This window comes from Callionymus lyra, chromosome 6 (assembly GCF_982586985.1).
Source record: "Callionymus lyra chromosome 6, fCalLyr1.hap1.1, whole genome shotgun sequence".
NCBI lineage: Eukaryota > Metazoa > Chordata > Actinopteri > Syngnathiformes > Callionymidae > Callionymus > Callionymus lyra.
This window is the reverse complement of record NC_141823.1, coordinates 35111818-35125986: the sequence shown is the minus strand read 5'-3', so window position 1 is coordinate 35125986 and position 14169 is coordinate 35111818. Positions and strand designations below refer to the sequence as shown.

Sequence of the window (14169 nt, the reverse complement as noted above, 5' to 3'; positions counted from 1 at the left end):
AGTACAGTCGGAACTGTAAGAAAACATCCTTTCCAAAAACATAAAGTGGCTGATAATAAGAGCCATTTAATATAAATAAAAAATACATTACCCTTATGTTATCACAGAGTAATGGTGACCCGAAGGCCCGAAAAAAAATGTCCCTGAGATATCACAAGGGTTAAGAACACTATTGATATGAAAAGAGTGTAGCCAAGGCTGATCTTACAGGCAGCAAATAATTTATTGATTTATTCTTAATTATTTTCAATAAAAATGTCTTCCAAGGTGTTTTATCATCTCTGGGTGTACTGTATAATGTGTTGCTCGTGAGCTGCAGCCAAGTCACATTAAAAAGATTGTCTTTTTGTTTCTGTTAATGTACATCTACAAGCATTTTATTTGTATTATTTATCTGATTGATTGTGATGTTTCATTTACCCAATGCCTTCTGTTTTACTTTTTATATTTCTGAACTTCATTGATTACAATGAGAAGTTCTGAAAAGGAATTTTAGCTTACAGTTAACTTGCTTTGAAGTCTGACTAAATCTTGCCAGAGTAGAGATCATATATTAAGTCCAGATGAAAACCTTATCTGATGCCATACACCTGATTTGAAAAGTGATATGACGGCTGACTTTGATGCACAAATTTATCTTGGTCTTCACACCTAGAATGATAATGAGGGACTCTTATCTGCCATTGCGGAGCATGTTTTAGAAACTAGAGCAAATAGGGACAACCATAATATTCTCTCCCCCTCTGGTGGAAAGACTTCAAAAGGAAAAAAAAAAACCTACCCAATGGTTCAAGTCAGGGACCTGGATAAGTAGAGTAAGTGTGAAAAGCTGAAGGCTGTGACACGTTTGGGCGGCATGTTTGATTCAACGGCTTTTTAGGCATGACGATTTTCCAAATGCTCCAGATTTAGAATTTGCTCATCTCTCTCCTCTTGGAGACAGAAACACTTTCATGTTGGAGTGCATTGCTGTTTCAAGTTAAGGTTTTTCAGTGAAGGTCAATGATAGTGGACAAGGAGTAATGACCCAAGTAAATGACAAAATGACCCAATTAAATCTTAAAAAAAAAAAGAAATTGACATGTATGTAAACATTTATGCAAGGTGAAAAATAAATATGAATAAATAAATAATGAAAAGAATTTACATTTTGCTACTTCAAACCATTTACATATTTTAGTCACAAAATACATGAAACCAATATCTTACCTTTCATTTTTTTTATCAGCCCCCGTGAAAAAAGGTGAACTTAATTTCATTGGAAATAATTGGAAAACAGCAGTCACACGTCTATGTTTTTGCATTTTTAGGGTGACATAATTTTAGCGATAACTCAAGTGTTTATTATATCTCTTCCAAACATACGGTGGATTTATCTCAGGTGATCTGGTGAAGTATCAGTGTTTACCTGGATACACACTTGTGGGAAAGCCGGAGCTTATGTGCACACTCAACTCCCATCTGCTGTTTGAATCCCCTGCACCAACCTGTGAAGGTAAGACAGACGTGATTGGTGATTTGTATATTTGCAAACTGGAGATCATCAGTTTTTTTTATTATCATTATTATTGGTGACATTATTAAAAGCAAGTCTTCACAAGATCAGGTGAGATGAAGGAGTGAACACACAAGTTAGGGGAATAAAGGTAGAAGAGAATGTAATTGTTGAGACATTAAATGAGGTCTGAATCAGCTAATCTGTTGTGTGGAGTCCCTCAAGGTTCTGTTTTGGGTCACTTATTATTTCTGCTGTACTTGATTCCCCTGGTTAAAATCATTTAGGGATTTCCTGATGTTTCTTACCACATTTTTGATGAAATCCAGCTCTACTGCTCATTTTATCCAACTGAGCCCCAGAGGCTAAACAGCTTAGTCAATTGTTTGCTAGAGATCAAACAATGGCTCACTGAAACTCTGGTTATTGCGCCTGATGATAAAGTTCCAGGGTTGAGTCAGTAGTTGGGTGACTTAGGCCAGTATATCAAACTGAGCCTGAGTAACCTGGTTGTTGTGGTTGACAAAGACATGTCTCTCGTGGAACACTGAAAAAAAAACTGACCAGAAACCTGGGGCTCTGAGGTCTGTGGATCAGAATCTGCTGATGCTTCCACGCAACAGCTTAAGACATTATTTTTTGTGCAGGATTTTTCCTGATTTTCTGGGACTCCTGTGTTTGTCTTATTTTTCTTGATCTTTTAAGATATTTATTTTAACTGTGTATTGTTCTTGATTGTTAAAGCGCTTTGTGACCCTGGTCTAGAAAGGCGCTTTAGAAATAACCATTACTTATTTCCTCACTTAAGGCCATGGAAGCGCTGATTAAATGAGTAATATACAGTATATACAGTTAAGTCAAGCTTCTGTACAATATTGCTTTCAAAAAGCTTCTGGGCTTGTAATATCTTTTATTATGTAGTATTTGAACAACAAAATGTTTTGGCAAAAAAAATCTGCGGAGTAGAGTTTGTTTCAGAGGAATTTTTTTTTTTTTTTTTTTAGAATCCCTTATTAGTCCCGCGAGGGGAAATTCAACCATTCACACATACTGATGTGAGTAGGCATGCACACTTGCGCCAAGTTCACCATCAGGAGCAATCAGGGTGAAGTGTCTTGCTCAGGGACACAACGACACAAGCTTGTCTGGAGCTGGGATTGAACCTGCAACCTTTTGGACTGCAGGCAACCACTCTACCATCTGAGCTATGTCGAATGAAATCCTGTCTCGTCCTTTCAGCCCAATGTCCGGCCAACGAGGAGCGCTCCTCATCGTCAGGAGTGATTCTCAGTCCTGGGTTCCCAAGCAGCTACCCAAACAGCCAGACGTGCTCGTGGTTGCTGCGTATGGTTCCAGGTAAGATGAAGAGGGGTTCATGATGATAAAATATACAACATGTGACAATAACAACTCTTCTTCATCAGGATACATTATCAACATCTACGTTGAGATGTTCCACAGTGAGAAGCAGTTTGATGAGTTGGAGATATTTGATGGTAAACACCCACGCAAGCACAAACACACACGCAAGCACAAACAAATGCACACGCACACAGATACCTCTGGCGGTAAGTTTCTGTTTGTTTATAAAAGTTTCACAATAAAGTAGGGATAAAATATTTTGCACAACACTTGTTACCATAATGCAGTTAACCATCAATCCATTTGATTAAAGGTTGTTGCACATATTAAAAGAATTTAGTCAGCAACTTTAATAAGGATCTGTAGATTCTACAGATCTTTACTGGCCTCGAAAAGCGCTATATAAATAAATATTACTTACTTACTTACTTACTTACTTTATTAAAGTTGCTTCAATTATGATGTCAGTCACCCTGTCAGTTACTGCCCTCTCCCTCTAACATTTGTACATTATAATTTGGAATTTAAAATGGTGTATTTTTTAGGATCTGTATCGCCAAAAGCCTAATTCGACAAAAGATTTGATATTTGAAAGTTAATCATTTTTAGCACACACTGTTATTTGTTATATGTTTCGGTCATCAGGATCCTCTGGTCAGAGCCCTCTTCTGGTCGCTTTGAGTGGAAATCATTCAGCGCAACTCAACTTCACGTCCAAAACCAATCAACTGTATCTACGATGGTCCACTGACCACGCAACCAACAAGAAGGGATTCAAAATACGATACTCAGGTGTGTTTACTGCTTTTGAAATAAACATTGTTGTAAGAGCAAATTTAATTTGATTGAAATGTTTTGTTGATGGATCAATAAGCTTTTTTAATGTTAACCCTACAAGGAGTGAATTGTTGAGTAATTAGCAGACAGTTTAAAAGGATTGAAAGTAATTCATTTAAATTTGTAATTTTACAAATCGGCCCCCTAACGATATTTGGTTCATCAATCAAATATGTTTTTGTTGGTTTTATATATCAGGAGTAATAATGATGAAGTGATGCATCTTGTCTGTGTTGTGTGGTTCTCATATAGAAGATCTAGGGCAGACCTGGGCAAAGTGTGGCCAGGGGGCCACATGCGGCCCTTTGACTTTATTTATGCGGCCCTCGTAATGTCAAAGTATGATCATGTATAAATGGTTCTAATGCATTAACAAATGTATTTTGTATTTCAAATTAATTTACATTTTCACATAACACTTCCCTCCATTTTGTGTGTAATTTTTTGTGTATATATTAATTCCTAAAAATATATATTTTTAAGTTAATTGAAGAAATGTTTGGAAAAAAACTCATCTATACAAGAATAAAATTGCAGCTTTTTTAGCCTAATGATGCATGTCCTTTTTTTATTAGGCATTTTTTCGTCTTTCTTTTTTCTTGACGGCCCCTAACAACATTCACAGAATTGAATGTGGCCCTTGAAGAATTTTAATTGCCCACCCCTGATCTAGGGTCTACCAGAATGACACATTACAGAACGAATGTTTCTGTTTTTGACATTTAAAAAAATGTTTGAAATATCCTTTACTTTAAACGATACAGTATTTGGAAGTTGCGACATAATCATGAAGAAAATAATTTGATTATTCAAAGCTATAACTGTTTCTTGTTCTAGATGTCATAAAGTATAGTCTGTTTCTTAATATGTAAAAACCAGATCAATGTTGCTTAAGTAAAATTTGTAATAAGATAACTTTAGAGCAAATTTAATTAAAAAATATGATGCTCTTGTTGAGAAACTGGTCACAGAGACACCAACTCTCAAGGAGACACTCTGAGATGCATTCACATAAGGAAACCAAAACAAGCCCACACACAGAGCAAACAAAACGTGAGTGATGCAGAGTTTTGCATGAGTTAACTAATTTTTACGGGGAGCAGGTGTAATCTATTTCCTACACATACTTCAAAGGCACTAAACATGGAAAATATGATTCCTTTTATAATTTTTGGAAATTTGTTAAATAGACATGGCTGGATTTTGCCAGTATGCCACTTCTGCATCATCTATGATGAACCAAAAAGTTTAATGGCATTTGAAATGTGTCTAACTATTTGTACATTCAAGCAAGATTGTTATTATTAATCTAATCACACGCCTAGACGTTAAATGAATTTCCCCAATCCCATTCTATAGTCACTAGTTATTATCTTTATTATTTTAATTATCTAAATTATTTATTTTGTTTGATGAGAAAATGAGAATTTTAGAGAAATTGTATCTGTTTTTAATTTTTATTTGAACATCAAATAATTTGATTGAAAACATGTGTGGTCAAACTCAAAGATCTAGGGCTAAAATAGTCTTGCTGAGTCTTTTGAAGAGACTTTAGTCAAGTATTTATAGCTCAAGATTACATTCAAATAGTTACTTTAAAGGCTGCAAATACAAGATCGCCGTGTCTCAAAAGTTTACCATTCTTCAAGTTTTGCTATTTGACACAACATAACATTGTAAATAAAAAAAATAAAGAAAGAAAAAAATTCAAATGTAATTGAATTGGTTGGCAAATTAATTATTTAAGTTTTTACTTGACACCTCAGGACTCACCTACTAAGAGTGCATGTGCATAAGATAAGTGCACACATAATTTTCAAGGTCAAGTTCATATGTATCAAAAATGAAAAGGGAGTGAAAACGTGTGACCTTCCTGGCCTGTTTGTTGTGTCGTACATATATATTTGCTACTCAGATCCATGTCGACACTCATTTGTCATGTTGAGAAGTTCATGTCAGAGATACATCAATGATCAATATTGATCCAAAATCAACACACACACACATTTAATGTAGTAAGAATCTGTGTGTGTCGTGCAGGTGCGCCCCACAAGCACAGAGACAATCAAGCAATCTTTACATCGTCATAACTATGCTTTAAGTTATTTGAAGTTTTAATCTCGTTACAATTTTTGGAGGTTTAAAACAAGTCCCTGAATGTCTCTGTTTGTATTAAGTATTTATGTTAATAACTTTAGTTATGTTAAATATAAAATAAAATAAAATATAAATATTTTCATAGTCAGTCAGTCAACACTAATTTAAAAGTGTTATTAATTTACACTAATAAGAGTGTTGGATAAATGTCGGTAATGTTTAAAATAACGAATGGAAACTCATAATCCTATTTTTATCTGATTCCAGAGAGTAGAATTAAAGGTTCTGGTTTATTTAATTTAGATTTGGAAAAGGAATGAAAATACTGCGTTGAATTCCAAATTGATCAGAAGTACAAAGAAAAAAAGTGCTCGGATTCTTGCACATGCACAGATTCATACAACTGAATATTTTGTTGCACCATTTTCTGGATTTGAGAGTACATCCGTTTTAGTACGAAATCAACTCAATTCTTAGTACATGAGGCCCCTGGTGTGTTGTCATTATTGGAAATCTAAACCTTAAAATCTGAACTGCTGATTTATTTAGGCTCATTCCAGCTAGCAGAGTGAAATTAAACCTGTTTTTGTTTAGGAAACACTCATATTTTTCCACACAGTAAGTCGTATTGAAGTGACAGCAAATTGGCAGGCTCTCTCAGAAGCAGATGAAAAATGGTTTGAACTACTCACTGATGAAAATTAATGTTCAGAATAGTTTTGATTGATTTCAAAACTTCAGCTGCAGAGCAAAAAGAAGTAGTCTGACTCACAGAGGAGAGAGTGGAAGTGAAACAAGATATGGTCATTGATTAAAACTTGAAATTGCAAACTGGTGTTATTGTTCTAAGCGTCCTGACAGCAGGCCAAACAGAGCACAGGTGAAGCACAAACACATCAAACAGCAAAGCCAACTGGCCCTTTGTTACTGTTCTTAATGTTTAGTTCCAGGAATAGAAAAAAGCTTCTGAAGTGTTGTTTCATCAAAGAAATGTTTGTGATTTGTCTAAAATTCATGTTTTCATCAGTGGATTGAATTGTGTGTGTTGCAATTGTGCGACATGTGATGATTTTGTAGTAGGCCTTTTTGTACTACAAGGTGGTGAGATGGTAGAGTTTGCCATAGAGAAGCTCCCTGGTTTAAATACACCTAAAGGTGACTTGGAGTGAGTACAAAGCATAGTTTAGGTTGATGAAACACATTTTGTCAAATATGTGAGAAAGGTGTTTTACAAGTAACTAATACTTACTTACAATTCTCTAATTTAACTTAGCTTAATATTAACCTAATTAAAGGGCAACTAATGTTTTAAGTGTCTCCTAAATTGATCTTGGACCTCTAATGTACTCATCAGTATGTATCCGTTTGTACAAAACTCTCTTTTAGTTGATATATTTACATTGGAATATGCGCTTAAGCACCAGCCACTGAAACTTACCAAAACTACACTGACCTACTCTGCTATGATTGGTCAAGCATGGAGGTTTGTGATGTCATGAATCCAGGAAATCTCCAAGGGACTCATTTTAAAAACAAATTGGGACTTGATTACAGCTGTCTGGAGAAAGAATTATCATATTGGGCTCGTTTGCCGAGATTTAAGATGGGGGAGAACTTCATAAAAATGTTCACACAAGTTGCCCTTCAGGAAATGAACGTTTGGAAACTTTTACAATGAAATTACTTCCTGGAAAAGACAAAATAAAATACAAAACTTGAAGTAAGAAATTAAAATGTGTAAATGGTAGTCATAATAAGTTATAATGTCTGAAATTGAAAAACTTTAATAATCTCTCAAATAAATGTCCTTGACATGTACCACATATTATCTGCTATTATGCTTTATTTTGGTTCCAATTTTTCTATTGATCTGGGGCCTCATGTACTAAGAGTGCATGCATAAAAAAGGTGCAGGTAATTTTTGCAGACTTCCTGACAGTTTTGAAGGTGTCAGAAGCACACATTTACTGCTCAGATCTATGACTCTATGACACTCACATTTCATGTTTAGACGTTTTTACCAGAGACACATTAACGATCAACATTGATAAAAAATGAACAGACACATGTTTGAAGTTACATGAGTAAATATGAAATTCATTTTGCAAATAATATAAAGAACAAAATTGTCTGCGGCCGATCACTTTAATATTTCTCTTTGAGAGTCACAGACGTCTTTGTGAAACAACATCACGTCAGCCAGTTATATCAAACTCAAAAGCCCAGCAAAACGCTTCAAAAGGTTTCATGTAGGGTGTACATTCCAGGACGTCATAGGGTCTTATAGTAAGAGATCTGGTCTAAAAGTAAGGTGTCAGGTTTCAGGAAAACATATTTCAATTTGTCCCACCAAACAGCCTGAAACATATTGTTGAGATGTTTAAAAAATATTATAAAAGCGTTTGAGAATTGTATATAACTGTTTGTCTTCTTCCAGCTGCTTATTGTAGCATCAATGATCTGCCAGCAAATGGAGGAGTGCTCAACAGAACCAAACTTCATCCAGGTAGTCGACTGCAGTATTATTGCAATAGTGGATATCGACTAGTTGGCAGCAGTAACGCAACCTGTAGGCTCCATCTCAATGGTTTGTTCCAGTGGGATGCACCTACACCTTTCTGTCAAGGTACAATCCAAAATAAAAATGTTCTAGACAAAGTAATTTCTAAATCATCACCAACATTTTAGGATTTTCTTAACCTTCTCTTCTTTCAGCTATTTCATGTGGCATTCCGCAGTCACCGGGGAATGGCAGCTTCCATGCTTTCCAGTACACTGTGGACAGTCAGGTGACTTACCAATGTAACCACGGTTACCACCTGGACTCTAGTCTTCCAATAAATGCTGTGTGTTTGGCGGACGGAACATGGAGTAACGCTGAGACTGCCCCAAGATGCCTATGTGAGTAAAGTAACTCAATCAATGAGTTTGTCATCATCAAAAATATAGTAAGAGACCAAAAAAATGGCAACAGTAGCAGAAGTAAAGTACAAAATGTTAAGTAGGTAATACTAACTTGATACATCAGCCTCAGTAGGCTCGGAAAATGAGGATAATGCTTCATGAAACTTCATCAGTCTATCAGTAGTGCTGGACATATCCAGATACTTTTTTAAAGCCACACGAAGGATCAAAAGAAACAATAAAGTCTTTACTTTTTCAAAAGTCAGGTCGTTCAGACAAACTACGGCATAGAAATGTTCTCTGTCATCATGAGCGACTAATCTGATTGATGACTCAGTCGGGAGGACTGCATGACAGTTGAAGTTTTGACTCGCCTTTAGAAAAACTCTTCGACATTTCTTTACATATGAAAAATACTTTAAAACTGTCTTTATTGTTGAATAAATTCTGCACTCAGTGATTTTCATATATTAATATTCGTTGCAGCTGTACACTGCCCGAGCGTTGAAGGTGTTTTATCGGAACACATGAACTACCGTCTGCTCTCTGGTCGACTCGGAGAGTTTGGCTCAATGGTGATGCTGGAATGCTCAACTGGGTACTCTCTGGGAATGGGACACATGACACTGAAATGCCTTGCCAATGGAACATGGGAAGGGTCTGATAACCCAGCAAAATGCAAAAGTAAGTAGAAGATGAAGCAGGCAGGTTGAGAACTGCTGATCTTATTGATCTTTGACATCATTAAGAATAAAAAGGAAGGTTTATATGTTTTTTTCTTGTATTTTTGAATTCTTTATATCATCAGATATACAAATAATTTGATGGTGATATTTAATATAAACCCCATACGTAAAAAAAAATCTCAGGTTTTGACTCTTTTTTCAGTCTTATCATGTGGTGATCTTCCTTCTCCACCCTTTGGCACCAAGTTGGGCTCGTTAACAACATTCGGAGCTACTGCAATCTTCATGTGTAACCATGGTTACACACTGGTGGGGTCACACGTCAGGGAGTGTGGCGCCAACGGGCTGTGGAGCGGCACGGAGACCAGGTGTCTCGGTGAGGCTGATGAAATATGACAATGGTTCTGATTCAATATATTCATAACAGTATAGCTTCTCCCGAAGGGATATCATTTCATGTCCCTGAATTGGCCAAATTCCAGCATGAGAAAGCACAAGAAAGATATTTTATTTATGGTTTTTATTATTATATGTTGTTCGTACATTTGTCAAGGGGATACTAGAACTGCTAGATGAACAGTGCATGTGAATTATAATACCAAAAAATGAAATACACTTATAAGAATTCCCATACAAACAGTCAAGAGATGTGATGAATGGTGTTATGAAGCAACAACTAATCTTTTACTTCTGAGCATGAATAGCAGATTACAATCACATATGACTTACGGTAGTTTGGATAAAAAAATTAAAATAATGTATTAGTGTCAATGTAAACGACTGAAAGCTTCGGGTAGATTTCTTCTGACAACACGTGACAGCTCAAATATGATTGGATGAAAGCTCTCACATGGACGAAGCAAATCCCAGAAGCTGTGCGCAACTTGCGAAGCAAGAGGAAAGAAATGAAATGAAGGGAAAAGACTATGAGGAATCATTTAATACATATTTAATACAATATATATTTTTTTTAATCATCATTGTTCATATATATAGATATATATATATATAACTATATATATATATATCTATATATATAGATATATATATCTATATATATGAACAAATCGTGCTTGGCTACAGTACGGGTTTAAGTGATGTCATTAGCCATATAAGATGTCACTTAACCAAAGAGTTACTTTGTAAAAGCCAGCGCACTTAAATGAATATTTCTGCACACAGCTGGCCACTGCGACTCTCCTGATCCCATTGTCAATGGCCACATAAGCGGAGATGGGTCCAGTTATCGGGACACTGTGGTTTACCAGTGCATGTTGGGGTACAGGCTCATTGGCACATCGGTGAGAATCTGCCAGCAAGACCACAAGTGGTCTGGTACAACGCCTGTCTGCGTCCGTAAGTTCTGCTACAGGAATATCTGAAACAAGAAAGTGAAGACATCTCTTCAGGACAATTTTAGAACTATATTTTCTTTCACAGCTATAACTTGCGGTCACCCCGGCAACCCAGCCAATGGAAGGACAAATGGTAGCGAGTTCAACCTCAATGATGTGGTGAACTTCACCTGCAACAAAGGCTACATCCTGAGTGGGACCACACGCGCTCAGTGTCGACTCAACGGGCAGTGGAGTAGCCTACTACCCTCCTGCAAAGGTCAGAATTTATTTTGTTTTATATATATCTATATACTGTATATATAGATATATACAGTATATATATATAGAGAGACAGAGAGAGAGGGGTTGTTATCTTTTGGATTGAATTTCCTGCTGGTAAAGTAAAAAAAAATGTTTTTCATTCCATCAAAATCACAGTGGTTTGGCAGAAATGTGTGCAGGTAGCAAAATCATGTATTCTCATGGTTTCAGAGAAACCATCTTCTTCTCAGCTAACCATGCATAGTGGTCACACCAGAGGTCTTCCAAGATATATGTAATGTGCCAGCACGATGATGAACTAAAACAGCCACACAAACTTGTGAGAGTGGATCAATATGCTACAGTTGGTCAAGCGGGACTTCAATGAACAGATTTACTCTTGCTTCATCTTAGTTGGCTCAGTTCCACTGTCCTGGTCTCCGCCTGCTGTCTCAGCAGAAGCTAAATTATGAGACATATTCTCTTTTCCCAGTAGCTCTCACACAAGACTCCACTGAGAGTAGGGGGCTGCTGCTCTCCCATGTGCCAACTAGAAAGTAAAAGTAAACTCTTGCAGGACGATCACTCAATGAGGTTTAGTATTTCTTAAATTGATATTGGACCTCCACTGATCAATATGTATGTTTGTAGAAGACTCTATTTTCATTGAAATATTTACATTAGAAAATGTGCTTAATCCCCGCCTGCTTTTTATGATAGCTTTAATCATGTTTACTATAACCACACCCACTCTGCTCTGATTGGTCAAGTTTTACTGCATGTCAACTATCCCAGAAGTCTGCACCTACAAGGGACTTTGAACTTTTAAACAAAGTGGGACATGATTACAGCTGGCTGGAGAAGGAGTGAAGCCAATTATTACATCATAACTGACTCAGCTCTTGTCACCTCTCATTTGCAAAAAAATCAGATGGGGAGAACTTTCTAAAGTAATAACTTCAAAATGGATCATCGTCATGATGAGGATCTACTGAATCTTGTAGAGGATGACTTCAGTATTTGAAACATGTTAATAAGTCAGGAGAGTTGGCTTTTCATTAGTTGACCTTAAAGAGAAAAACTCCAACTGCAAATATGACCAAATAACGCTTCTCATCTTACTATTCTTAAATAAGTAAATAAGATATTTTTTTAGTAGTTCCATCTACATTGAGAAAAGTTCTGAAGAAATCTTTATTCGATGTATGGCTTCTGGCGTTTCTGTTTTTCTTATGCTACATATGTCATGAAAGTTGCTTTATTTTTTTGATTGTATGGTTTTTTTTGTAAACTGAAAGTGAAATATGATATCATTTCAAAATGTACTTTTTTTACATTCACTCTCATGTGGAAAACAATATGATAATATGAAAAGTTATTTTCTGAGTAATCCATGTCTTTTTAGAGTTATAGGCAGCAACCTATTTCCAAATGACGGTCACAACCGTAGCCCACTTTTCTTCGTCCAAAAAGACACACCAAAGAACATCCGGATACCTACATACTGCTCCACGGTGACCGTCTTGTCTGTGTCCATCATATCGAAGCTTAAGGTTGTTTTTAGCAGAAGCTTAAAGGCTAACATGCTACACAGACACTGATTGAAGACCGCAGACACTGGGAGCTCGCACAAGATTAACAAAGAAAAGTGGCCCCCATTCTGAACCGTCATATGGACATATTTTCTGCCTGTTACTCCAAAAACACACTTTACTCTGAGATAATTCCAATCCTCAATAAACAGACGGACTGAGTAGAAACTGAGTGAAATTTGGATTAAGAGTGAACTACTCTTTAAAGCTTCATCTGAGATGTTTTCCTCTATATCAAGTTTTTATGTGAGTGGACTTTATTCTTTAGGTTCTCCAATAAACTGTCCTTATTTCCATCTCTCTCCCTCCTCAGTGGTGAACTGTTCAGACCCAGGGCACGTGGAGAATGGTGTGCGTCAATCTGGCATACGTTACCCTGAAGTCTTCAGCTACAGCTTCTCAGTGGCCATTCACTGTAAACGAGGTTTCTATCTGCTTGGATCTGCCATCCTAACCTGCCAGCATGACGGGCGTTGGGACAGACCCACCCCGCGCTGCTTAGGTAACTAAAGGGCCTCTACATTTAGTCCTTAAAACTGAAGATGTGTCTGTTATATCACATAATTAGCATTTAGCACTTTAAATACAGTTTTATATTATTGAAGAAGGAACCAAGAGGTTGTCGACTAGAAATTAGTGAACCCAGACCAGGTCAACTGGGTGATGGATTTTATTAACTGTGGGTCGAAGCCCAGCAGGTAATTCACAAGCAATCCTTCCGATGACAGCATCAGTAGTATCATCATCATCATAGTTTCACAGCACACATTTACTTTATACAGTGCACAGTGGGGTCCGCCCTCCGGACACTCCTTGGCGTGACGATGTCTGGACACTCGGCCAAGACGATTTCACAAGATGTTTTCCAATCTCATTATATAAGATGTTTGTCTCTCAGTGTGTGTGTATATCTGGTTTCTCCAGTAGCTGGAAAAGTCTCTAGGATGCTGTCAGTGATCTTGGACCAATAACCCTTTACGCCACAACAATATATATATATATTATTATTATTATTTTTTTATTTTTTATTTTAGGCATCTGAATCTGCCTTGAATGCCTTTAAAAATAAAATCGTCTTGCATGTGATTGTCTTATGTTGTCCAACATAACTTTCACTAAACAGTTTTGCAATCGTGATTAGATTGATTGATCAATTAAAAATCATCTACATCAGTTATTTTAAACAGTGCAGTTGTCGGTATCATACAAACATTTCTCCTGGTATTTTTTCCTAAATAATTTTATCTTTAAGAAAAGTACTTTGTTAATTCAATTCAATTGATTCTAAGTTGAGGTATTTTTCCGTCTGCCCACACTTTCCACATTGTGATAAAAAAAATGACAAGCGTTTGTGTCACATAATATTGCCCGTGAGATGTGAGATTTAACAGGAGAAAATTCAGAAGAAGGATGATTTCAAAATGGAGACTACAGCTGGGGAAAAGGAGGGCAGAAGAAGGAGGCAGTGGCGTAGAGATGTGAGAAATCAGAGAGAGGGGGCGAATAGCAAACACAAGATATCTGTTTATCCAGCATTGAGGATCAAGGTCTTATCAGAAAAGGTGAAGTTTCTATTGATTCTATTATGGAAGATAATG

The 14169-nt window shown here is 36.5% G+C and overlaps 1 protein-coding gene across 1 annotated transcript in view; it reads left to right on the top strand.

Annotated features, from left to right (window-relative positions):
* LOC148078931 (CUB and sushi domain-containing protein 1-like) overlaps nucleotides 1-14169 on the top strand; it is a 462769-nt gene that overhangs the window by 405844 nt on the left and 42756 nt on the right. The window contains exons 48-58 of the mRNA XM_087792967.1: nucleotides 1382-1495; nucleotides 2735-2851; nucleotides 2920-2991; nucleotides 3503-3649; nucleotides 8229-8417; nucleotides 8507-8692; nucleotides 9182-9379; nucleotides 9584-9757; nucleotides 10564-10737; nucleotides 10822-10995; nucleotides 12885-13073. Coding sequence (XP_087649093.1) covers nucleotides 1382-1495; nucleotides 2735-2851; nucleotides 2920-2991; nucleotides 3503-3649; nucleotides 8229-8417; nucleotides 8507-8692; nucleotides 9182-9379; nucleotides 9584-9757; nucleotides 10564-10737; nucleotides 10822-10995; nucleotides 12885-13073 — 1734 coding nt within the window. The remainder of the gene's footprint in view (nucleotides 1-1381; nucleotides 1496-2734; nucleotides 2852-2919; nucleotides 2992-3502; nucleotides 3650-8228; nucleotides 8418-8506; nucleotides 8693-9181; nucleotides 9380-9583; nucleotides 9758-10563; nucleotides 10738-10821; nucleotides 10996-12884; nucleotides 13074-14169) is intronic.